Source organism: Pteropus medius, unplaced genomic scaffold, assembly GCF_902729225.1.
Source record: "Pteropus medius unplaced genomic scaffold, Ma_sr-lr_union100, whole genome shotgun sequence".
In the NCBI taxonomy this organism is placed as follows: Eukaryota; Metazoa; Chordata; class Mammalia; order Chiroptera; family Pteropodidae; genus Pteropus; species Pteropus medius.
This window is the reverse complement of record NW_024349800.1, coordinates 23310886-23337230: the sequence shown is the minus strand read 5'-3', so window position 1 is coordinate 23337230 and position 26345 is coordinate 23310886. Positions and strand designations below refer to the sequence as shown.

Sequence of the window (26345 nt, the reverse complement as noted above, 5' to 3'; positions counted from 1 at the left end):
GAAAGCTTTAAAATGCAAAAGCAAAAAATAAGTTTACTATTAACTGTCATGAGCTTCTGAGGGCACAAATGTGTCTTATACTCTGTTAATAGCTTTTGCAGATAGTTCTGAGAATATGAATCATGGATTAATGTTTCTTCACCTTGTTTGTCCTATACTCTTCTACTTCCATCCCTCCCTCCCCACCCCACAACAGAGGTTTTCTCTCTCTGGTCATAGAAATTACATAAGGATCAATTTTCCTCTTTAGCGAATATGAGTTTTTGTTTTTAAATACAGGCTTATCCTCCTAACTAAAAAATTATTGTGGGAAAATAGCCATTTAGAATTGTATTTTTCACATCAGCCTTACATCAAAGGTATATACATAAACGCCATAACAGAGGATCTATATTTTTGTATAGGCGTTGACAAACTACCAGAGTTAACCACCTTATTTTGTAAATAAAGTTTTATTGGAAGACGGCCTTGTTCATTCATTTACATATCTGTATGGAGTTATGATATGGATAATTCTCTGTCTCAATTTTGTGAATGTTAACTAAGCGATTGTTATAATCAAGATTATCTTGATTATTTAGCTACATAAATAGAAGAAAGTTTTTAAAAATATTAAGGTTAATGTTTTAGATTAGAGCAAGGAAGACCCAGTCAGCATGGCATGTACAGCTTCATTTGAGAATTTCATTGTTTTCTAGAGAGGCCGTGAGAGTATATTGTTCCTAGCCAAGCTTAATGTTTGTGCTTACCTCTTGGGGATGGAGAGGTATGAAAAATAGATAAAAGAGGTGATTTGCAGAGCCTGCTGAAGAAGATATTAGGGCTGACAGGTTCTTTTAAGCCCTCACTTAAAACCTGTTATCACCTAGCTGGCAGTGATCTCTGGTGATAATAAAGTACATTCTCATTTATGTGAAAAATGTTCTCTAAAGAAGGCCTTTTCATTTAGATAGGAACAGAAGGTCCCTGGTTGATTTATGATTGTCATTGTTCTTGTTTTGAAGTCCTCAAAAGGGTGGGAGTATTATTTGTGAATGGGGAGAGTTATATGAGGGTCAACTTTTTTTTTATTGAGGCAGAGAATTGGCATAAAGAATATCATACCAATATGATATTTAGCTTCAACAGGTTTTTTGTTTGTTTTGCTCCATAAAATAACTGAGAGCTTTTCATACTCTTAGTCTGTCAGTACAAAAACACTGAAATGTGTATAATGGCAAGGCATTCTGAGAAAGTTACAGTATATGTGTGCAGAGTAAAAACAATAGGTTTTTTTTTTTTTTTTTTTTAAGATGAATCATAGTATATGATGTTCGCTCATCTTTTTGAAAGACTTAATGGGAGGCAGTTTGGCCAAGGATCTGACACGTGACACAGGATGGTTTGCTCTGAGCATGGTAAAAACTTCCCAACTGCAGTCAGCTAATGATAAAGCTGTTAGAGACTTGTTTTGTGTGTGTGTAAACATTAAATGAGATCCCAAATGTAAAAATGTTCTAGTCATGGAGCATGCTTCTTCATGTCTAGAGCCATAAGAAAGGCCCTGAGAGAGCCATATGTCGAGTCTTCGCCTGCCATCACAGCTCCTGTTCACTGGCTGAGTGGGTTACACTGGAGAGACGTCAGAAACTAGTTTCTATTTTATGGAGACACATTAACAGAAGATTGGAACAGAATGTAAAAACCATGCTTCATTATATACCTCAGTTTGTTTAGGTTTTTCAACATTGTAAAACATTAACCCAAATAATTAAAAAAGAAAAAAGGCAATTAATTGTCTATTATATTTCTATAAAGCTGTGGGGAAAAGCTAAAAGACAAGAAACAGACTGGGAGAAGATATTTGCAAAACACATATTCAAACACAATTTTATTAAGAATTGACAAACATGAAAAACGTGGTTTTTTTAGTTATGACAAACTGTATAAGGTTAATCGACACTTTAGCTGTTAACAGGTTTTATATTTTTAACGTCAGGTTCATTGAGGTATAATTTACCTATAGTAAAATTTACCCTTTTCGGTGTACAGTTTTATGAGTTCTGGCAAATGCATACACTCGTTTAACTGCCGTCACAATCAATATATAGAACTTTTCCATTATCTCCAATAGTTCATAGTGCAGCTTTAAAGTATGCTTCTTAAACCCTTACAGGACTTTGGTTCCCACTTCCCTCTTTCCTTAAACACACAATCTAAGCAAATATGTATCTTTTTAAAGTATTGCCTTTTCCTTCATTCAGACTTCTGCAATGGAAGAGGTCAGCCTGGCCAACACTCTCAGTTTTATGTCTGACTGGGCTTTCTCTTAACCTTTGTCCACCATGCCACACCTGCCCTTTAATCTTCCATAAAACTTTCTTTTTATAGCCTCTGGCCTTTTCTCTCTCTCCTACTTTATTTCTCCAAGGCTTCTCCAACAATGTGAATTGTATAGTTAAGCTAACAGTGTACTTTATACAACTTTACTCACTATTTAGTACCTCAAGAGTTTAAAGATAGTATACAACATAAACAGGATGATGTTAGAGGCTTCAGTTTTATTTTTAAGGGAATTTAGAATTATCAGTTATTTTAAAGCATCTCTTGTCTACCATTAGACTAATAGGTTGGCTTGTAGGGAAGATGCAAGGTGATTTTATTAAGGAGCTCGTCCTAGTCACATAAGCAGGTTGGCTTTTGGACTCTCCCATTTCTTCTGTTTGAATTCTATTCCAGCTTCCTGAGTCATCCACTTTTGTCCTTTCTAATCCATACTAAAGTGGAATGTTCTTGGAAAACTGCCTTAGCTGATAAGGATATGGTCCAATGCCTCACAAGGTTGACTAAGTTTATGAATTCAGCTGACTTCTATAAAAGGGTGATGACTATTGACCTGTTTATCATGTTTGAATTTTATTTTTTATCATATATGTTTTGCCTTTTGCAGTTAAAAAATTTCCAAAAGTCTTTGAATTTCCAAGACTTTCTATAAAGAATTCTAGATTACAGCAAGTTATAGGGAGCAGCTGTCACCTTCTCATCCTAGTTATCTCGTACTTTGTAGGATCATTTCTATGTGTAAACACCCTGTTTTTTTGTTTCTTGTTTTTGTCATTTGGGTTTTCTGCCAGTTTTTTTATTGTCATCTCTCCTGTAGTTTATCAGGTTTAAAGTACACCATTGTAATGAGAATGTTATAGTTTTATATCTCTTCAGCATTTTGGAAGTTGCTACAGTTTTTAATGGAAGGGCAGTGGGTATGGGACTTTGAGAAACAAAAATATCAAGAGTAACAAAATGCTGTAAAAATTGAATAAGTGAGAAGCAATTTACCATATGTATTTCTAAGTAAACTTTAAATTTTAGAATAGTTTGATTTATCAAAAAGTTGCAAAGATACACTATATTTTTAACCAGAAACATTATGTAGCTATCCAAGCTAATTTTTGTTACCCGTATCCCATTTTTAAACTTCCTGCTGTGTCAATAGAAGCACAAAATAATTGCTGAAAATGCTGATGGAATTTTTCTTCAGACTCAAAATGGAAAATAAATAAAAGATAGCTGAGAAGAAACATGGAAATTCCAGAGGGATACCTGTGACTAGACTAAATGTGGAAAAAGGTATAAGTAAGCCATTAAACAAAGATTTCTATTTATAAATGGGCTTGTTTAAAAACAAGTGTCCTTAGCCTTAAAGCCTTCAGGAGATTGGAAAGTTTTCTATTTCAAAAGAGCATGAAAGAAACACCATTCCAAAGTTTTTGTTTTTAATGAAGCTGAGCTTTTAAATTATTTTTTATTTTAAAAAATTTGTAAAGACCTATATTTGCAAAGCTCTATGTTTATAGTTAATGCTTATTGTCAGTGTTGGGGTGCTTATATGTCAGATATTGTAAGAATTTTTTATGCTCGTGATCTCATTGAATATTCACAACAGACTTGGAAGATAGGTGCAGTTAATATGCTCATTTAACAGAAGAGGAAACTGAAGTTCACAGTAACTTGACTAAGAGTAGGAGCCCTGATATGAACTAGGTCATCAGGCTCCAAAGGCCTAGTTCTTTGGTGTCTTTTAGTAACAATAATGGAGCTCTTTTAGGAGTACAGCCCTGTCTTTATCTGTAGTGTGAAGAATGTGGCATACTTTATGTGATTATCAACAATAGTATTAATAGAAATAAGAGCAAACACTTATTCAGCACTAATGTGCTGAGCTCTGTTCTTAGCTTTCTCTGTGCATTTCCTTACGTAATCCTCAAAACAACTCTAGGAGCTCTCTATTATCCCTATTTCACAATGGAAGACTCTCAGACCGAGAGGGATTGAGTTGTCCCTACAGTTTTCTGGTGAGTAAAATGGTCCAGACTCTTAACTGCTATGGTATGTTATAGAGCAGTCACCAGTTGCCATTAATGTTTAAAAGAAACTTGAAAGTCTTTAAAGTGTGGCTTTTTCATCATTTTTCCATCTTGTGTAGAACTGTTGAGTATGCTGCCCTTCTTCCCTCAGGGCTTAAAATACCCTCACTTCTCTTTGAAGTTCTTCCAGCAACAGATTTAACAAATATTTGTTCAGCAGCTACCGTGTGGTGGGCTTTTATCTAGACACTGGGATACAAGTGAACAAGATAGACAAGAGCCTAACACTCATGAAGTTTCATTCTAGTGGGAGAGAGAAAACAAATGCATCAATAAATAAGATACTCTTAAAGACTGATTTCCCAGACTCTTCTGCAGCAGTCACATCTCCCTAGCTGAAGTCTCTTTCTGATTTACCTGTAGTCACTACACAAAGTTATAAAAGTCTCCTTTATTTGTTACTTTTATTCTACAAATTTATCAAATATCCACTATTTTCATTATTGGGAATGCAAAATAAAGACAATCGCTGCTCTTATTAAAGAGTACATAACTTTGTACAATGCTTCCCAACCTTCCCATGTAATGACATATGTAGAAAATGTATGGGGGTAAATATAAGAGGCTATTTAGCTGGGAGAGGGACTGTTGCTTTCTCAAGCTCTGCCTAACTGTCTAGAGAGCTAAAGGAATCAACATGCAATAATAGTAAACCAGTTTTGAGTTTCAGGTTTAGTGGGTAGATGTTTGCACAAAGATATGTATGTAGTACATTGGGAAGTACATTGGGATAATAGGTATGAGGAAGTTCTGGAGACACTTCACTAACCATCTTCCACTAACTAGAGAGATTAGCTGGTGCTCATTTTCTTTGAATGCTTGGTCTACTCTTTATTATCATAAGTTCTTCTCTCACTAGTGGAGTGGCTTCCTCACCAAAACTCAGTAGTACTTGTTCCCAAACCTGCTCATGCCAGTTATATTTGTTGTGATGACAAATGTAATTAAATGTTATATAAACTGATGAAATGGGTTTTTAAAAAGTTATTATATGAAAAATGAGTTGAATGGGGAAAATCAGATAAAGACGAGTAGCCAAAAACAGCAATTGAATTAGATATGGATGAGACAAGTATGAAAGAGAAAATTGCTGAAGTCTAGAATTCTTCTGCATGTACATTGTTTCACAGATGACTAAGTTCTTGGTCCACTTCGAAGAAAGGAAACTGGAAATGTTAGATGGTATATTATTGGTGTGGTTTACATTAAGACAACACAGAGTTCTTGTCAGCAGATCCATACCCTGTCTAAGGAAAAGACCTGTGTAGATAAATGTACATGTATTTGTAAAAGGTTGAAATAGTTTATATATCTAAAACTATTTCATTATTCTATACTTGAACTTAATTTTTAAATTAACTGTCTGCCCGTCCAGAATGTTTTAGCTAAGTAGCTTTCTGATGTATATACCAAGTGTAGCAAGAGAAGGAGCAGCTAGACAGTTGGGAAGTCCTAAGAAAGAGATGAAGAGGTACTGTTAGAACTGCGATTTGAAGTAAGAGTAAGTTTGTCTAAAAAGAGAACACAGTGTACAAAAGCTCAAAGGCATGAGAGAGTAGAAGGTGCTTTAAGAACATGGTTTTATAGTACTACTAGAGAATAAGAATGGAAATGAGTGGAAGACTAGGGTAGACAAGGTTAGTAGGGATCATATCTGCAATTCATTGTCAATTAGGACAGATCAGTTTGGCCAAACTAAGATGATGGGAAACACAGGAAATAGGAAGTCTTTAGCTTTACAGCAGGCTAGTTGGAATGTATTTTTTGGAGGCAAATGAGAAGTAGCTGTGCTTTTAAGTTCTTAAATTCTAAACCCCAAATTACATAAGGTGATTTGGATTTCTTATAGCTCTTAGTCACTATTGGAGAAATGGCTCCTAATTTTAATTTTTCTCTCCTTTTTTTTTTTTTTAATATCTTTTCTTAGGGATAGCTGACCTTCTTGCCATTTAGTTTCTGTACATTGATGATGTGTATTGAGCAATTTCTCATAGTTGTAAAACCTTAATGACATTGAGCTATAATATTCCCAATCTTATATTTTGTCAACAGTGTCTGAGAAATTACCTCATGCTCAGTGTCATACTAATATATTCCACCATTACAAAACCACTTGTGTCTTCATACTGAATTCACTTTGCCTTCAGTATATTTAACACTTTTTTGTTTTTCCATTTTAGCAATAATAGCAGTGAGATTAAGAACACATACTCCAGAGTTTTAAATCTTAGCTTCATCACTTCTCAGCCACGTAACATTGGGAAGGTTATTTTACTGCTTTAAGCCTCAATTTCCTTACTCATAAAAAATAGACATAATAAAAGTAAGATTTTAGTGAAGATTATTGAGACTGTATCTAAAGCATTTACTACACGCCAAGCATTCTGATAAAGACTTAATAGATGTTTGCTGTTATTGTTATGCGTTCAACAGACATTTATTAAATACCTCCTAGATGCCAGGTACTATCGTAGGCACAGTAGAAACAACAGAATTAAGAATACAGATGATATTTCTTTCAAAAATTCTATAACTTTCATATTTATGTATTGTTATTTCTCTTTGATTATGAATATATTCTAATATCATTATACTGAATTTATATATATTTCATTTCTGATTGTGAATAATGCTTTTTATTTTTAACAAAATATTCCATCAAGTAGATGAACTATAACTTATATCCCTATAATTCACTTATTTTAGATGTGTTGGTAGTTTGTAATTTTCATTGTAATAAATAAAGCTCATCTATCTCAACAGATTTTCCTTATTACAGAGATAAAATTTAGCTAATTTTTTAATCTTCAGGATTACAGAAGGTCTTAAACAGGTCAGTGAGAATAAACAACATAATGCTCTTCATTATGAAAATGGTTAGGTGTACTATTCTGTTTGATGGGTTTTAGTAAAGGGTATCCATACAGTGAAAACCCTACATATATGTAGAATTGTCTTTAACTGACAACTCCACATATGTTCATAGATTTTTTTTTTAATCTACTAAACTCAAAATAGATGTAAGGGGTTGGCCTTGTCTCAGAGGACTATTGTAGCTATCGAAAGAATTAGCTGTCCATTCTTATACTGTGTAGAGGTGTAGGTATTTAAAGGATTGGTGTGTGTTCATTATGGGGTGTAAGGTTTACTGAACTGGTAAGTCTTTGCAGAGTGTCCTTGACATTGGAATATTAAATCTTAGGTGAAATTATAGGAAAGATGGCTGATGACCATTATAGGATTAGCTCTTTGATCATATATCATTGAGCATGGCAAAACTTTGGAAATCAAATGTTTTTCCTTAATATCTTGATAGAGGGGGGAAAAGACAATGAATCCAGCTCATCACTTGACATTTGACAGGGCGTAAGGGTTGGGAGTTTTTATAGGTGTATCAGTGTGTGTTACTGGGGATTCTCCTATAGTGTACATGTAGGTTTATTCTTATTTTCTGCTATTATTAAAGCCCTGTGATTAATATACTTACATATAAATCTTTACATCTCTGATTTAGTTTTTAGAAAAAATAATCAGAAAGGGTGTTTTGTTTAGAGAATATGAACTTTTGAAAATTTCTTGTTACATATTTCAAATTGCTTTCCAGAAAGAGTATACTGATTTGTACTCTCATATTAATTTATTGGTTCAACAGCTATTTTTTGAGTGCCAGCTCTGTATTAGAGGACCATATCGGTAAAGCCCTATTCTCATCTCGTTCCTAGTTTACAGTCTAGTGGAGATGTGGACAATAGAAGATATGTAATGTAATTTCAAGTAGTGATAAGTGACATGATTATAAGTAAAAAAGGGCCAGGGGACAGAGAACAAGGGAGTAATACTTTAGATAGGGTAGGCAGATAGGAGAGGCCTCTCAGAGTTAACATTGAGTGGAGACTTACAAACTATTGTCAGTCTCACTACATTTATTAAAGCATTGAGTGTTATTGCTTTTAAAAATATTTGCCAGTTCAGATGAAAAAAAATTTTAGATTTTTATTTAAAATTTTATTTTTTTCATTGGCTATTAGTTATTGCTTGAAATATTTAATTGCAAACTTGTTTTATTTGTAATAATTGGTTATTGGACTTTGAGTTGCTATGGTCCTTAATTTCATATAACAAAAAGGCTCAGTACTCAAGTTTGGCTCCCCAGAGAGGGCAACATGAGACTATATGAAAATAAGTGACTTCTATGATTCTGGCTCCTGGTTATAGTTCTTGCTGATATTTTTACTAAGGCTGATTTTTGTAACTGAGATAGCAGATTGTAAGATTGTATTAAAGGATATTGAGCATGAGTTACTGAATTGGTGCTGATGAGTGTAATTGTTTAGAGCAGCCGTCCTCAACCTTTTTGGCACTAGGTACCAGTGCTCCTATGAGAATCTAATGCCTGAAAGTACCTATTTATTCACCCCTTCTTATACATTTTTGCTTTTAGACATGTGAGGACTTAGTGTTTGAATAGGACAGCTGATTGATTCTTTCCACCACTGGAAAAATTGCCCTTTTGTTTTCTAGTCCACATTTACTCAATATTAAAATTAGTTTTTTAAAAAAACAAAAATGTGGGATTTAATAGCTGGCAAAATTGAAATATATACTTGATTTTGTACTTGTGTTCTTTTGATTTATATGTGGAAGAAGACAAAAAGAACTTTCTTAGGAAATGTACTTTTCCAAACTCAGCTTATAACTTAGTTTATGATGTGATTGTACATTTTATTTGCTTACTTATCATAGAGGGATTGTTTGTGATTACTACACTAATATTCTGGCCCATAAAATTACTTTTTATGCAAAGCAAAGTCTTAAATTCAGGTTTTCTTTGTCAAATATGTATGTAATGTATGCTAATTTAATACTTTTTTCTTGAATTAAAATAATGGGTGTTTGTAATTTGGTTTCTAATCAGTAATGAAACCACTTTTATTTTAAACTTAGTATTTAATAAAACAAGAAATAAGTTCCTTATCCAGAGTAAGACAAGAAATAATTTTCAGTGAATAGATTTAATTTATTAATAGCTCTGTTCATTCCATTCATTTGTTCACTTATTTACTCAACAAATATGTGAGTGCCACCAATGAACCTGGCACTTAGTTAAAGGCAATGGATATGGTGAGGGGGGAGTACCATATTGCAGTTACTGCCCTCATGGAGTTTTTGTCATCTACCAGATGTGGAGCACTGAACAAACAATTTAGAGATAGGGGAGTAATTGCTATGGTAGAAGCCAGTAGTACCTGAAGCAAGAAGTGGGGGCTGCACCAGATTCACTCTGGGGCATGAGGGTCACAAAAGGCTTCTAAAGGAAGTAATGATTTTGCTATGTGTTTCAGGGACTCCTTGAGGAATACATGTGTGCCTGCACATATACACCCACACAAAAACTTTAAACATTTTTAAAAATTCTTTTAATTGTGATAAAAACACATAACATAAAATTTACTATCTTGACCACTTTTAACACTTCAGCAGTGTTAAATATATTCACATTGTTGTGCAGCCAGTATCCAGAACTTTATCATCTTGCAAAACTCAAACTTTGTACCCATGAAACAACTCCCATTTTCCCCTACCCCCACCTCATAGCAACCACCGTTCTGTTTTCCGTCTTTCTGAATTTGACCACTCTAGGTACCTCATATAAGTGGATAAAAGACTTTTTTAATCTTAGGTTTTCTTTCTGTTGTTGAAAATTGCCAGAGTTCTGCCAATTACACATCCCTGTTTTGCTTTCCTGGACAGATATGAGAAGATACAGACACCTGGGGGATTGTTCTATGAATTTAATAACTGAGGTAGCAGATTGTAAGTGTTCTTGCCAGTGGAAGCAAGAAGCCAGCATAGCCTAAGGGAAATCCTGTTCTCTGTGACTATCCTGAGAAGTCCTTGGGCAGTGTGGAGTCATTTTAAGAGAAGCATAGTTCGAAATGGCAGAAATATAATAAAACTTGCATTTTTCTCATCTCAGAAGACTGTCTTAAACCAGGGTTTGGCAGACCATTCCTGTTAAGGTCCAGATAGTAAATACTTTAGCCTTTGTAGGCTATTGCAGTCTCTGGCATAATTACTCAGCTCAGCCAGGGTAGCATGAAAGCAGCCATAGATGACATGTAAACTAATGAGAGTGTCTGTGTTTCAATAACACTTTGTGAAAACAGGTGGCAGGCCTGATTATCCCACAGACTACAGTTTGTTGACCCCTGTCTTAAACTATCCTCAAGCTACACATGACTGGAGAGAGACTTTGGGTGAAACTCCCACCTGAGATCATTAAGTTGCTTTGTGACTTGGAACAGAGAGAGAAATTCAATACCATGTTCTGTCAAATTTGTGCCATTGATTATAAGTTGTACCTTTTACGTATCACTAAGAAAGAAAAAAAGTGCAACCAGGTAATTGTAAGATCCCATTGGTTGTATGCTGCATCCTGGTTTCAGAAACGTTAAAATACGAGGTGGGATGGAGAGTGTGTCTGAATCAGTGCTGTAGTGATAACACCAGCCAACCGTTAAATTCTTACTGTGGGCCACACATTTTGCTTAGCACTTTACATGTATAATCTCATTTATCATCATGACAAATTAATGAAGTAAATGAAAAAGGCTTAGAGCAGTTAAAAAATTTTTCCATAATAAGCAGTGGAGTCTAAAATTCAAACCTGGGCCATCTTCAATGCAAAGCTTACAGATGTGTAGAATGGCAAAAAGATGGCATACATGTAACCATCTCAAACTACATCACAGTGTCAACATCTTATTCACACCAAACAGAAGCCACCTCATTGAAATTCACTTTGGAGAGAGTTAAAGTTTACTTTTTGCTTTAATGGCATATTAACTTTAACTGAGAAATAAACTGCATGTCTTATAGAGATTATTTTTATATTCTGTGAATGGTTGGTGGTGGTGGGGGGTGGGTATTGCAGTTTTCTGAAAGAGAATTCATTAACTTCAGATTTTCACAAGTGCCTGATAATTCATAAAGCCTGAGAATCACTGGTCTTGACCTGAGATGTGGAGGGTGAAGAAATGGTAAGTGGTGAAGTGAAGTTTCATGAGAAAAATTCAGAGGCCTACAAGCAAGAGATGTGGCACGTTAGAGAGCCCAGCGTGTTCCTGGAGCACAGTGTGTCAGGGAGAGTAGGAGAGGAAAGAGTAGAAGCAAAAAGGGCCAAATCATTAAGAACCTTGAAAACCATGTCTTCCAATTAGGATTAGATTTAGCTACGTTTATTAACGAAACTCAAAATAACAAAATCAATCTAGACAGAGGCAGTCCAGAGCTAGTACGGCAGTTTGGGGTCATCAGGAGCCTGGGCTTCTCCATCTTGCCACTCTGTAATCCTTAGGATATCTCCTCATGGTATCCCAGATGGCCACCTAAATGAACTTTAGTCACCATGTCTCCATTTTACCATGTTTTCCACTCCAGCAGGAAGGAAGAAGAAGGCCACGTCCCCTGCCCTTTCAACAAAGACAGACTTTGTTGAAATCTTTCAACTCACTTCCAGTTAATCACATTGGCCAGAACTTTGACACAACAGGAGACTGGGAAATGTAGTCTTTTATTTGGGATGGTGGTATACCCAGGTGAAAATTGAGGTTCTGAAGTGGAAGGGAAAAATGATATTGGGATAGGCAGCTAATAACTCTGCCATGCCATGTCAATGTCTTATTTTTGTGAATGTTGGAGAGAAACATGTTCAAAATCTTTTCTAAAATATCATCACCTGTGTGGTGAAGAGTAAGGAGACCGTAGAGACCACTGAAGTAACACAGATGATTGGTGAGCGGGGTGCTGACTGATGGCAAAACTGACAGGATGAGTTATGAGTAGGCTCCTGGCTTAGCTGCGGGGTGTGTCTTGGTGCCATTGAGACAGGAGTGATTGAAGCCATGGGATTGGAGCAGGTTGCCAGGGACGAGGAGGTCCGCTTAAAATAGGCTTGAAAAGGATCAGGTAAAAAGAGGAGGTAAATAGAATGTGAAGTTTCAGAAGTCAAGGGTAATAGAGCATTTCAACATTTAGGGAGGAGTCAGTTGTGTCAAATGCAGCAGAGAATGCAAGTAAAAGAACTATTGATGTTATTGATAGGTTTAGCAGTTAGGAGGATGTTGATGACCTTGTTAAGAGCAGTTCATTGAGTGACGGAGAAAACTAGATGGCAGTGGGTGAAGGAGTGAAAGGGAGGTGAGGAAGTAGCAGTGAATGTAGCAACTTTTTCAAGAAGTTTTGCCTCTAAGAAGATGGAGGAAAAAAGGATGTGGATGCTGGAAAAGATGAGCGAGTGTATGTGTTGCCGTTTCCTTTGGTTTTTAGATGGCGAATATTTGAATATATTCATGCCGATGGAAAGGAGTGGAGGGGGAGAGGCTAAAGATGAGACTGACAGTTGATGAAATGGGGTTCTTGAGATGGGCACTGGTAGAGAGATTGTCTTAGGGTGGGAGACAGTTCTTGTAACCAGAAGGAAGGGGAAGAAGCAAAGATGGAGTTGCAGGAAGGTCCTGAGGATCTGGTAGCAGAAAGTTGAGAGCACTCTGTAGATGATGGCTTTTATTTGCTTCATGAAATAGAAATTTAGCTCAGCTTGGTGGCTGAGGGGGTGTTGGTGAGCTTGTTGATGTGATAATGTCCATGATTTGCTAGCTTTCCCTTAATGAAAAAAAAATCTCTGGTCTAGGTATGATTTTTTTCTGTCATTAAATTAATTTGTAGGAGCTTTCAAACAAGCCAGATTTTGATCATTACTTTTAGAAATGTGAAATGAGGAGACAGTATGCAAAGGTGCCTGGCATAGAACTTGGCACACGGGCACTGTGCATTAAGGATTGAGTGAATAAGCTGATGTTCTTGGGACACTTCCTGTACGTATGGCTGTCATTCCAAACTTATTTTTCTGTTTATACAGATCATTCTTTCCGGCAAACTTGGTTTTGTTGAAAAAAAAAAAAAATCTTTCGGATTGAAATAATCATACCCTTGTAAACTGTAACAGGGCAGGTACTGTTAGCTTGTTTGGGGTGTTTGGCACTGTCTCCAGGAATAGCACAAATATGCTACCAAGAACTAGGTTACACTATTGCTAATGGGAACAGTGTGTCCATGACTGTGTGATGAATTCAGCTTTTCTTCTAACTAGAAACTAAGTCGAGAACAGACTTGGCAGGATACAGATCATGGTAGACAGTTTTTAAAAGGATTTTTAAAAAAAAATCTTTCAGCTTCTGCCGAAAAACTAAATTGACATCCTAGAGGGCAAAATGTTGAAATCGCATTCTTTAGTAGATGGCTAACTACTTTCTTTTATTCATGCCCCAGGAAGTTGGTTATTTGACCAATTCTTTTATTCCAGTGAGAAGATGAGTGGCCTCACCTTCCTTGCACATTTTGCAGGGAGCCTCATGGGATTTTCACCACCTCACCTTTAGAGACTGCCCTACTGTATATTTAGTTCCTGTAGAGGTCTTCTTAGAACACTGAACTCTCTTCAGATTTAGGAGAAAGAAAAATGGAGTGATTAGGATTGAAAGCACAAAGATCACACTAGTAATTGACTAATGTGATTCAGTCAGAGTAACATCAGGCGGTATCCGACAGTGCATGGTACTCCCTGTTGTCTCCGAACATCATCCATCTTTGCCTGAGTAGATGTCTTTGTGCATTCTCCTGAGGAAGCAGAGAAGGGGAAAGCAGAGAGCTGGTCAAAAAATGTTTCTGGTGTAACTTTAGCTGTTGCCAGGCAACTTTCTGACACAGATCCCCTTGGCTTGTGGAACTCAACAGTTCTGTGGGATTGCTTGGTGAGGTCTCTGGCAAGGGTGTGGACAGCATGGCCAACAGAGAGAACTTCTGTTGGCATAAAGGATGATTTACATGATGGAAAGCTGTGCTTACCACCCAGTTTAACCCTTAATAACGTAGAAAGTATCTGGCTTCCTGGAATCAAACAGTTGGTACCTTTATTTGAATGTGTGGTGGTAGGGGGCAGGGTTGCAGGGGAGGATGGGTATAAGTCACCAAACACAAGTGAAAGACCTCCAGTGGAGGCTTCCAATAGCAACACTAACCTGACCACTCTGGACAGCTCTCCTCTTGTCATACCTTGTTATTTCACACCTTATGACTCTTCTTCCCTTTCCCTTCATAGTTTTTCTCAGAGTCCTTTTGTTAACAGTCAAGTTCCTCAGTGGGGCCTATATTTGATTAGCTGCTTTAAAGATTAGTAGCAAGATAAGTAGGTATTACTGAAAGCACTACAAAAAGAACCATGGTTCCTTGACATTTGTAGAAGTAGGGCAACGCCTTACCCACTTAACTTGTGGTGGAAGCTTCTAAATGGGGCACTTGACAGAGAATTCCGGGAACGGAATGGTAAACAAGTCTTTGTACCTGTGAGTTGCCTTGGCCTGTGCCCAACAGTCTTTTATTGATTTGGTTTTGGAACTTAATGTTATGCTTGGATTAGCTCATTTTATTTCATACCAAATATTTGAAGAGCAATTCAGAATTAAATTTAAAATTTAAACTCAAGTTCTTAAGATACCTACCTTGGGGAGATTTTTAATTAAAACTAAAAGTATACTTAATACACCTTCTGGCTGAAGGCCAGATCGTTATGATGTTGAGACCTTATATCACCATCTTAGAATAGGTTTCTGGGATACAAGAAGAAAATTATATAGTTTCCATAGACTCAGTCAAAAAGAATTGTCTTCTAAAAGCATTCTAATAAAATACATGTTTTAAAGTTTGATTAATGTGAGTAAAATGTATGTTTTCTCTAAATATTTTCATAAACTTTATATTCTTTATGGTGTATGGTTCAGAGATGATTTATCATGAATATACATGATTTTGGAGGATTTTATTTTCTCCTGGTGAAACTTTAAGGTAACAGGGTTGACATTTGGTTTTTAATTCATCTTCACAGGAGGTGAAAAATTCCTATTAGTATTTTTTCTTGAAGGCTCATGACCTAAATAGAATTAAATACCTAAAATCTGAACATAGTTTGTTTGCTTTGTTTAATGCTATGAATATTAGTATATCAAACAATTCTTTAAAGGTTAGAATTAAGGTATCCAGTTTACATTATTCTGCCTGATATTATTATTTAAATTAAATATAAACATTTGTGGGGTCAAAAGGAAATTATATTCTTTCTAAAGACAGCTAATATAGTCACTTTTTATGTATACTGTCAGTTCATTTCCCAGTTTAAATTTAACTGAAATATTTGCAAACGTCGTATACAAAACTAATAGCTTTAAAAATAATTAACTCAGCATCTTTACTCATGTAATAATAAGCATTTATACTTTGGTAGAATATTAATGTTACATGAAATTTTTCAGTCCAAGTTACATCAAGAATGTTTACCTCTATTTGAAACAGACTGTTCAGATATTGCCAGTTAATCCAAACAATATGCCTTACTTGAATAGTTGATGTTGTAATGATAAGATATGAAGGGTACTTACATTTTCACGAGTTCAAGAACTCCTGAATTGGGGTTCAAGTGTAGGAGTGGGCGTTTGGCCTTCCTGAGGCTTAGGCAAAAGCTGAATACAGATTATTTGGTCAAATTCTGAGACTGAAGTATTCTTAGTAAAAAGTTTTCTGTTATATTACAATGTCATACTATGCATTGTTAGATAAATGGACTGTTGATTCACAAAGATAAGGAAGAATCAGGTTCTTGCTCGTCTTTTTATGTGCTTGGTTGAATGTCTTGTGATGTCAGGTGTTACTAAAGCGAAAAATGGTTATGTTGAGCCAAAGATCCTGGCAGAGTTTTATTAAAATGAACTGAAACATAATTCTAATCCTTTGGTTGATTTTTTTAATAGACCATTTAGAACTGCACGTGTCACTAGCCACATGTGTTGATTTATATTAATTTTAAATAAAATTAAAAGTTCAGTTCCTTTGTTGCGTTAGCCACATTTCAAATGCTCAATAATCACAGAAAGCTAATCACAAATTATAAGACGTGTCCGTAATAGCAGAAGTTCTGTTGGATAGCACTATGTCTAGAGAGTGACAGTGAAAAAAGTGCTGTCCTGTTGATCTTTTGACTCCATATTTAAATACAAAGATCTGTCTTTTTACGTCGGTTACATTTTTGTAAAGTTTTGCCTTGGAGTGACAGGCTGCCCATCCCTCAGAGATACTAGTAAATTCAGAACACAGGTGTTGAACGGGGTCTGAAATCCAGGTCCTGCCATTCTGCATTGTTTTCACATGTATCTGAAGAGCAGTATTTTCTTAGAATTATACTTTTAGAACAGTAGTCACACTTATAGTGTTCTTTTCACCCTTTTAATCTTTTACTTATTTTATTTTACATTAAGAGTGTATTGTTATGTTTATTAAATTCAAATAAAGAGAATCAGTTTTCTGATTACTAAACTAAGACTTCAGAACTTGTATTCTGTTTAACATCGAGGCTCATTTGCCATAGCATGTCAACATGTACCTATATTCCAATCCTTTGTACCAGTCCCCCTTCTCCCAGATTTGTTGTGTATACACACAGATAAACTTTATTAAACACGGGCCTTTTTCTGGAAAGGCCTGTATTATTTGGGTGATATCCTCAAACATATGTCATTTAAAAAAAAAAAAAAAAAGAAAGTGAAATGAATCTTGAGAACGTTATGCTAAATAAATAAGACACAAAAAGACAAATTCTGTGTGATCCCACTTGTATGAGGTACCTAGAGTACTCAGATTAACAGAGGGAGGAAAAGCACAAGAGTGATTGCCATGGGCTGCGTGGAGAAGGGAATGGGGACTTGTTTTTTAATGAATTTAGTTCCACTTTTGCAAGATGAAAAAAGTTCTGGAGATTGGTTGTACAATAATGTTAATACACTTAACACTACTAAAGTGTACACTTAAAAATGGTTAAAATGGCAACTTTTATACTATGCATATTTACTTCAGTTTAAAAGAAGAATGTTATAAAGCTGGTTCTCCCAACTTTGAGAGTGTCTTGGGCCTTTGCGTTTTCATACACACTTTAAATTGGCTGTCAGTTTCCACACAAAAATACTCTTGAGATTTTGATGAGAATTGCATTGATCAGTTTGGGAAGAACTGACATCTTTACACTAGTAAGTCTTTAATTTGTAAACATGATAAAACATCTCTGAATAATTTAAGTCTTTTAATGTTTCTCAAAAATGGTTTATAGTGTTCCATGTAGAACACTCGCCTATCTTTTGTTAGATTTATTCTTAAGTATTTGTTACTTGCTGTTTTTGATGGTATTAAAAAAAGATACATTTTTAATCAATTTTATTTTCTAATTATGTATAGAAACAATCTTTTTTTTTAAAAAATCATCTTTAACCATTCTTAAACACACAATTCCGTAATGTTAAGAACGTTCACATTGTTGCATGGCCAATCTCCAGAACACTTGGATCTTGAGAAACTAAAATTCTGTACCCATTAAACAACTCCACATTTCTCCCTACCCGCAACCCCTGGTAATCACTCTTCTACTTTCTGTCTATATGAATCTGACTAGGTGCCTCATATAAATAGAATCATACAAGTATTTATCTTTTTATGACTGGCTTATTTTACTTAGTGTATTCAAGATTTATCCATGTTGTAGTATATGTCAGCATTTCTTTCCTTTTTAAGGCTGAATAATAATTCCATTGTGTATATATACCACATTTTGTTTTATCCATTCATCTGTTGATGGACATTTGAGTTGCTTCTACCTTTTTTGGCTATTATGGAGTCTCTTTGAGACTCTGTTTTCAGTTATTTGGGGTATAAACTCAGAAGAGGGGTTGCTGAACCATATAATAACTCTATTTTTGATTTTTTTCAGGAACCACCATACTTTTTTCCTTAACATCTTCACTGTTTTTACATTCCCACCAACAGACAGACACATGGACAGACACATGGAGGCTTTTAAGTTATGGCAGCATTCTTTTTGATTTAGGTTATTCTTTCAACTGTGTGTATTTTATAAACTTTTGTATGTATGATGTTTCACCATGAAAAAATTTTAGGTAAAACTGGAAAACAGTCCTGTCTCAGAAAAAAGATTTTGCTTTTATGTATTCTATTTTTTAAAAAGTATATTCAAAGAAGGATTAAATAGGAAAAAAATGCTTCTGAACTAACAATTTTACCTCAAACAAATGCATGAACTAGGGGTTTTCAGTTAAATTGATTTCCACACCCTTGTGAGACCTCTGTAAATGGTAAAGAATGTGAAGCACTCTTTTCCAAGACTCTCCACAGACTCCTTTCTGGGAGGTCAGACATCACCACTAAGTGGGAATTCTTAGCTTTTAAAAGATAATTGGAAAATAATTGGCTTTGTCCCATTTGCTAACTCTTGAGTAAATATAATGCACCCAAGAAATTCTCCCAACCTAGTAACAGACTGCTTGAGGCCATTCTATCACAGTGACGCTGCTTTTACTGACTGGTTGATTTCGACAGCTGGGGCAACCATGTTATATCCAGGTGATAAAAGGTTCCAGCTCTGTCATCTTCTCTTTTCTAGTAGTGTGACACTTAAATTGGACTTTTTCTCCCAGGTGATATTACACGTTTCTTTGAAATGCTGAACAAATGATGTTCTTTCATAGCAGTGGAGTCAAAATAAAACATCCGTCAAGGAAAGTCAGTCAACTGGGCTAGGGGCAGTTTGTGCATGTGTGTTAAGCATCCAAATTGTTATCATTCATAGGTTGTCCTAACCTAGACCAAGCACTGCCAGGGGAGCAACCAGCATGGTCTTTCCTGTCTCCCCATCCTGTCCTGCTTTCTCTAAGTGTTTAACACCCAGTATTTAGGTAACACCCACTGGAAGGCTATCTACTCTTCTGGTCTTTTTCTGTCACCAGCCCTTCTTTTTGAATATCAGTGACTGCTGAAGACTACTTAGTGACACTTACCAGGAAGGTTGACAATCTTGCCACATTAAGAAATAATTCAGTATGAGTGATAACTGGGGTGATAACCAGCGGAGAATCTTAGAGAAGAGTGCTTTCCTATTCCTTATTATTTACACCAAGGAAGAAGTATATTTATCTGCACTTGGCAGTTCATATGGTATCTTGCGGGGTAGAGGAAATGAGTCATGGACTAGTTTTTGTGAAAAGACATGTTAACAGCAGGAGTTCTGTGGTCAGGAATCTGCATAAGACATGTATGTTTGACCAAGTATAAAGGGATTTTTGCTTCCACAACCTAATTACAGGACTGTGGGCCTATCAACTCCTTGCCCAATCACAGACTTCACCCATGACACACATACACACACCTCATCACATGCACAGCATCACACATACCTACAGGTGGCAGAATGAAAACAACTCAGTGTTTGCTGAATACTTACTATGTGGTTTTATTTTTCAGTCTCCTCAACTGTTTTCTATTCTGTACCATGATATAACAGAACAGTACATTGAATGACCTATTTCTCTAAGGAAAAATAACCAAAAAAGTCCCATAAATGGCTAGAAAATATAGTGATTTTTCAAAAAAGCTTTTATTCTTGCTATGAAGTGTTTAGACTTGCTTGTGCCTCTGCTTTGAACAAAAGAATATGGGCTTCCACTGTGTCATTGTTCCTTTTGGATGAGGGAGAAGTTGAAGATTAAGGCTCTGTGCTCCCAGAAATAGACAAGGGTGTAGGGAGGAGGTCTGGTTGATTCTCTCAAGCACCAGCTCTTGCCCTTTCCCTCCCTACGAGGACATTTGTTGGAACAATGAGAAAACTTAATTTTCCAATATAATCTTTTACATAATAATGCCCAAAAGTTAAATTCTTAAGGAATTCTTTCCTTGTACATACCTAGAAGTATGACAAAAACCCTATGCCACCCTTTTCTGCAGGACAAACTTACTACTGAATGGAGGAGAATGGCAAGGAATGTTTTGGTTTCAGTTTCTGCCTCCTTTGGAAGGGACAGTGTGATCATATATATATACTTCTCCAGAACTGAACTAGATCCATAGTGCACAGAAATATTTGCAGATTTGATGAGTTTTGTGTATCCATTTGCTATGTTGATGCAAATTGGGAATTGTGAATTTTTGAAGGTAGTCTAAGAGACTTGGATGGTCTTACCAGCTAAATATTTGTAGACTGTTTTTTTTTCCCCTCTTCTTATACTCCATTGTAATGTAAATGAATTCAAAGGTAGTTGCCAATAAGTACTTATTTTGAACCAGAAGGGCCTGTGACATAGAAAATGCAGCTGAAATTTTCCACAGAGAAAGTAAAACTATTTAAGGAAGCCATTTGAAATAACCCTGGGATTGATTTCCTTTAAGATGTTTGAATTACTTACATAATTCTTTTTTTTTTTTAATTTTAGATTCAGCCCTATGAAAAGATAAAGGCCAGGGGCTTACCTGATAATATATCTTCTGTGCTGAACAAGCTGGTGGTGGTAAAACTCAATGGCGGTCTGGGAACCAGCATGGGCTGCAAAGGCCCAAAAAGTCTGATTGGTGTGAGGAATGAGAACACCTTTTTGGATCTGACCGTTCAGCAAATTGAAGTGAGTCAACATTTAGCCTTTCTCATGAGCTGCTTAAAATCGTTTTGAGTTCTTAGCTTATAAATGTTACCTTATAAAATAACAGATGTGGCTTTGAGCTAATCAGGGAGCTTGCTATTTTTAGTCTCTGTATTAGTATATAAAAAGGTTTGGTGGTCCTAAGGGCAAATCCTTAGGGTGAAGTAAAAGCTTTTGATCTTTAAATAGAATTTGTGGTTGCTGAACTCTCTGGATCTATTAGGATTCTCCTTTTATGTACCCCCCCACCCCCCTTTCTTTCTAGTGGCAGCCATCATCACAGCTGGAATGATATGGCTTTATTATACCCCCTTTTGGGAGGCTGGGGAGAATTTCACATATCTGGTTGGAGGCCATGGATGCTAAGAATTGTTCTTGGCTTCTCTCTTATGACAAAATCATTAATCATAGACCATAAACTCTTCAGATGCAGTGGCCCTGTCTTTTTCATCTCTTTATCCCTAGTTTCTAATACAGTGCTGGCAGCCGTAACAACAACATTAACTGTAGCAGCGTCTACATTTATCCAGCACTTACTGTACACCAAGTATTATTCTGAGCTCTTTACATGAATTGACTCAGTCCTCTCAACAATGCTATAAGTACTACCATCATCCCCATTTTATAGATGAGGAAACCAAGGCATAAAAAGGTTGATTTACTTACCTTAGGTTCCCTAGTTTCTAAGTGCAGAATCAGACTTTGAACATAGGACAGCCTGACTTCTAAGACTCTGTGCTCTTTCCACCCTGTGTTGCCTCTGAGCTCTTTCTACAGATGAAAAAAGATTTCAGCTGGGGTGTGATTCACAATTCTGGACATAATCCTGAGAATAAGGAGCCATGTCTTTGTAACATTTGTCCTTTCATCTCCATAGGGCTCTGGACACAGACTAAATGCTTAGTCAGCACTTGCCCATCCAGTGCAGCCGTGGGGCACCGTGGCTGGGCACATAGCTCCAGAGTTAGACTGTAGTGAGGAAGGAGGTGTCCTGGCTCTGAAGCTGACCTGCCACCTCTCTGGGCCTCAGTTTAGCCATCTGTAAAATGTAGACAAGAGTTTCCGGCTCAGAGTTGTGATTTAATGAGCCAAGTACATGGCAAATTGCTTAGCAAAAATGTCTGGCTTATGCTAAGTAGTTCAAATCTGTATTTGGCTACATATAGATAGTGTCCTGGACATTTTGTGATTAACAAGTAAGTTAATTTTATACTTTTAAGCAGAAGAAAAGTCCGGGTAATCGGATTGTCATTTTCCTCCCTAGCATTTGAACAAAACCTACAATACAGATGTTCCTCTTGTTCTAATGAACTCTTTTAACACGGATGAAGATACAAAAAAAATACTACAGAAGTATAGTCATTGTCGTGTGAAAATCTACACTTTTAATCAAAGCAGGTACAAGGAGTAAAGAGATGAACCCAAGGGGGGGGGGGAGGGTGGGGGAGGCTAGGCATTACTCCTGGGAAGGACTTCTTTGTCTTGTTTAAACTGCAGCCTCAAGATGTATATGCACCAGAAGCTAATGTTCACAGTGTCTGATGTCTTTAAAGTCTGAACATTTGTGAATAAGTATGATTATTATAATCACTCTGTGGTTCTATAACCTCTGATCCTTAAAAGAGAATCTGCTTAGTCTGGTCCTTGTTCAGAATACTTGAGGATAGCTTTAGGCCTTTGCTTTCTGAGGGCATATTTGGGTTCCAGGTGGGGCTATGAAAACCCATGTTCCACAGTATTGGTAACCTTCTTTCCTATGGGAAAGAATTTCTTTAACATCCTAATATAGGCTTGCAAATTTAATAAATTATGAGAAGATCTAGTTTGGGAAAGGGAGAGTAAATAAAAAGGAATTCAGAGGATGAATTGTGATAAAGTCAGGCAACTGGGGAAATAAGGCTTCCATTTAAGGATGGACACGGATCTATGTGAACGTGTACAGAAGGGATACTTCTAAAGCTGTACCATTAATTTTTTAGTTTTTTTTTTTTAAATACATATTTCCATAGACACTTTTGTAGGTCCCAGGTGGTCTGCCTCCACATTCTGGTTGCACTTAAGTCTGTTATAGGGCTGGCTTCCTTCCCCCACTGCCAGGCCTATAGGTTCTCCCTAGCAGAGGAAGCAGACCTCCTTGAGCACTACCTTGCTGTTGATTTTCTAGAAAGAGAGCACTAGCCCAGAATATATCTGTTTGTAAGAATGGACAGCTTTTCCAAAATAGGTTTACAAGGAAAAGAATCATCCTACAACCAAATAAGTTTGAGAAAATTTACTTCTTATATCTATCTTGGAGAGTCATAAAACATATTAATATCTTAAAAATATGAAGTGTCCTCCCATCTGTATGACCATGGAGAATTTTTTGCAGCAAATATTACTATCTAGGAAACTGATTTTTCAATAACAGATGAGATTTTCTAAAATGGATTCACCTGTGATTAAATTAGTATTGTAGACTGAAAAGGAGGGAAGCTTTATTTAATTTTAAATGCATTGTTTTTCTTGAAGGTCCGGAATTCTCTACAGAGTTGATATTAAAAAAGAACTATTTTTTTTTTAAGGTACCCGAGGATTAATAAAGAATCTTTACTCCCTGTAGCAAAGGATGTATCGTACTCAGGGGAAAATACAGAAGCTTGGTACCCTCCAGGTCATGGTGATATTTACTCCAGTTTCTACAACTCTGGTTTGCTCAATACCTTTATAGGAGAAGGCAAAGAGTACATTTTTGTGTCTAACATAGATAATCTGGGTGCCACAGTGGATCTTTATATTCTTAACCATCTCATGAACCCACCCAATGGAAAACCCTGTGAATTTGTCATGGAAGTCACAAATAAAACACGTGCAGATGTAAAGGTAAGTACTGAGAGGGAACATTTTGGGGATTCACATCTTCATATTTCATAGGTTATATAGTTCAAACTTTTTTATTGGAAAGTTTCTGTGTTAAACAGAACACATTATCCATTTGATAACATCACTGTAAGAGAATGAAATAGTATTCTGTAGAGTACCCCACGTTCTGTCTGAAAAAACTTATATCTAAATTCAGATTTAATAGTATTAAAGTCATCTTTATTTCCCGAATAATCTATATGGGCAATTTTAACTGAAAACAATTCCACATATATTTATAACAAATCTGAAACATATGGAAACTTTAAGTAAGTTTGCTCAAACCTTTAATATTCTAGTTTGATGCTTATATATTTTTCATTGTTCCTTTAATGAAAATTTACTCTATTTCCACAGTCTGTCTTTCTGTATATTTTTAATCACTGTAATATCTCTATAGTTGCAAAAAAAAAATGCAGTTGTTTGGTGCAAAGCAAAAATTTGGTTTTTAAATTTTTTATGTTTAGTGGTGATGACACTTAGCTTTTGATAAAATGGTACACAAGGTTTTACTAATTACCCACAGGGAGAAAGAATAGTAGGCAGTGTGTGAATACTAAAATGGTCAGTCCCTGGGCTGGGTTCTGTGCCTCTTGTAAATGTCCCCCTCATATGTGCATGAATGCTCCCCACTTCCCACACTGCCATGGCCTTGTGACTGTAAGAACATCTAGGCTGAGGCCACTCAGGGGTCACTTCTCGTCTACTTGTGCCACTGTCTTCCCTTTTCTCCCCTTATCCTAGAGCCAGTCAGAGCAGGGTTGGAGGTGGTAGGACTGGTTTTTTAGTAATGGATGGTGGTTTGGGAATAAGAGGAATGGCTGTTCCTGTAGCACACCTTCAGAAAGTGAGGAAGACTGATGTACTCCCCAGGCTTTCATTATGGACAAGAGGGTGGGTATACAGTATAAAATGATATCCTAAATTATTTTCTTGCGTTCTGCTTTCATACATATGTTGCTTTGTATCACTGATTGCATCACTGCCAGTGCTTTTTATTTCTGGGGAATTTTGTTATCCATGTCTTTTCTATATAACATTCATAGGCTATAACAGTGGTCTGGCTGTGCCTGGGAAAGATGTGGAAGCACTCACTCGCTCTTCTCTGCCTTTCTAGGGTGGGACACTCACTCAGTATGAAGGCAAATTGAGACTGGTGGAAATCGCTCAAGTGCCAAAAGCACATGTCGATGAGTTCAAGTCTGTATCAAAATTCAAAATATTTAACACAAACAATCTCTGGATCTCTCTTGCTGCAGTTAAAAGACTGCAGGAACAGAATGCTATTGACATGGAAATCATCGTGAATCCAAAGGTAAGCGAAAGCGCTGGCTCACCAGGCTCCCTGCCTCCTGAGATCACTGCAGGCTACACACAGACCCGCTGTTCACTCCCTCTGGACCGTCCATGCCATTGGTCACTCCTTTTGCCAAGTCACTCTCTCTAGTTCCTGGCCCTGTCTTTCAGAGTCTACACTCATCCCTTTTGTGCACCAAGCCATGGTGCCCGAACTTGGCCCTGGGCTCTAGTAGTGGCAAGAGCACTGGGAACAAAAGTAGAGGACTTCCCTCTGCTTACTGTTGCTCTGATACTTAGAGACCTTTTGGCCACAGGCTCCTTGCATGAATTTCCTGAACATTCAGTCCTTTATAAAGTGAAAATATTACTGAACAGAACAGGTAAGACACCAGAAAATGATCACATGTATAAGTACCTGGCTTATGGTAGGTGCTTGATAAATGTCAATTCTCAAAATTCTGTTTCCTTCGATGAATCTCTGAAAAGACTCCCTAAATATTAACTAGCCCACACAGAACTAAGTTGCTAAAATCTGTGTTTCTTTCCTTCCCTTCTCCTTTTCTTACAGACTCTGGATGGAGGCCTGAATGTCATTCAGTTAGAAACTGCAGTAGGGGCTGCCATAAAAAGTTTTGAGAACTCTCTAGGTATTAATGTTCCTAGAAGCCGTTTTCTGCCTGTCAAAACCACATCAGATCTCTTGCTTGTGATGTCAAACCTCTATAGCCTTAATGCAGGATCTTTAACAATGAGTGAAAAGCGGGAATTTCCTACGGTTCCCTTGGTTAAATTAGGCAGTTCTTTCACAAAGGTATGTAAATATAAAGATATGATATACATGTGAATTTGTATTTCTTAAATTATAATATGATACACATGTGAATTGGAATATAATTACAGTATCTACTGCTGACCTATCATGTTCCTACATCTTTCATGTCTTTTAAAGGGAATCAACCACTGAAACCTGATTGCTATAGAGAAAAGAATGTTTAAAATTTAGGACATTTTATCTTATGTCTCTTTAAGAAAGACTGTTCCTGCTTGCATCAGTGGGAGAATGTTAATTCTAGGTTAATAAGTATTAAGCCCCTACCATGTGCTGGGCGCTGTTCTAGGTCCTAGGTATTTAGCAGTAAATAAAACTGACTAAAAATAAATT

General features: G+C 36.4%; 1 protein-coding gene across 2 annotated transcripts in view; it reads left to right on the top strand.

The window, feature by feature from the left end:
* Positions 1-26345, top strand: part of UGP2 (UDP-glucose pyrophosphorylase 2) — a 51679-nt gene that overhangs the window by 20640 nt on the left and 4694 nt on the right. For both annotated transcript variants that reach the window (XM_039887007.1, XM_039887006.1), the window contains exons 4-8: positions 20780-20965; positions 22248-22381; positions 23548-23845; positions 25002-25199; positions 25752-25994. In XM_039887007.1, coding sequence (XP_039742941.1) covers positions 20780-20965; positions 22248-22381; positions 23548-23845; positions 25002-25199; positions 25752-25994 — 1059 coding nt within the window. The remainder of the gene's footprint in view (positions 1-20779; positions 20966-22247; positions 22382-23547; positions 23846-25001; positions 25200-25751; positions 25995-26345) is intronic.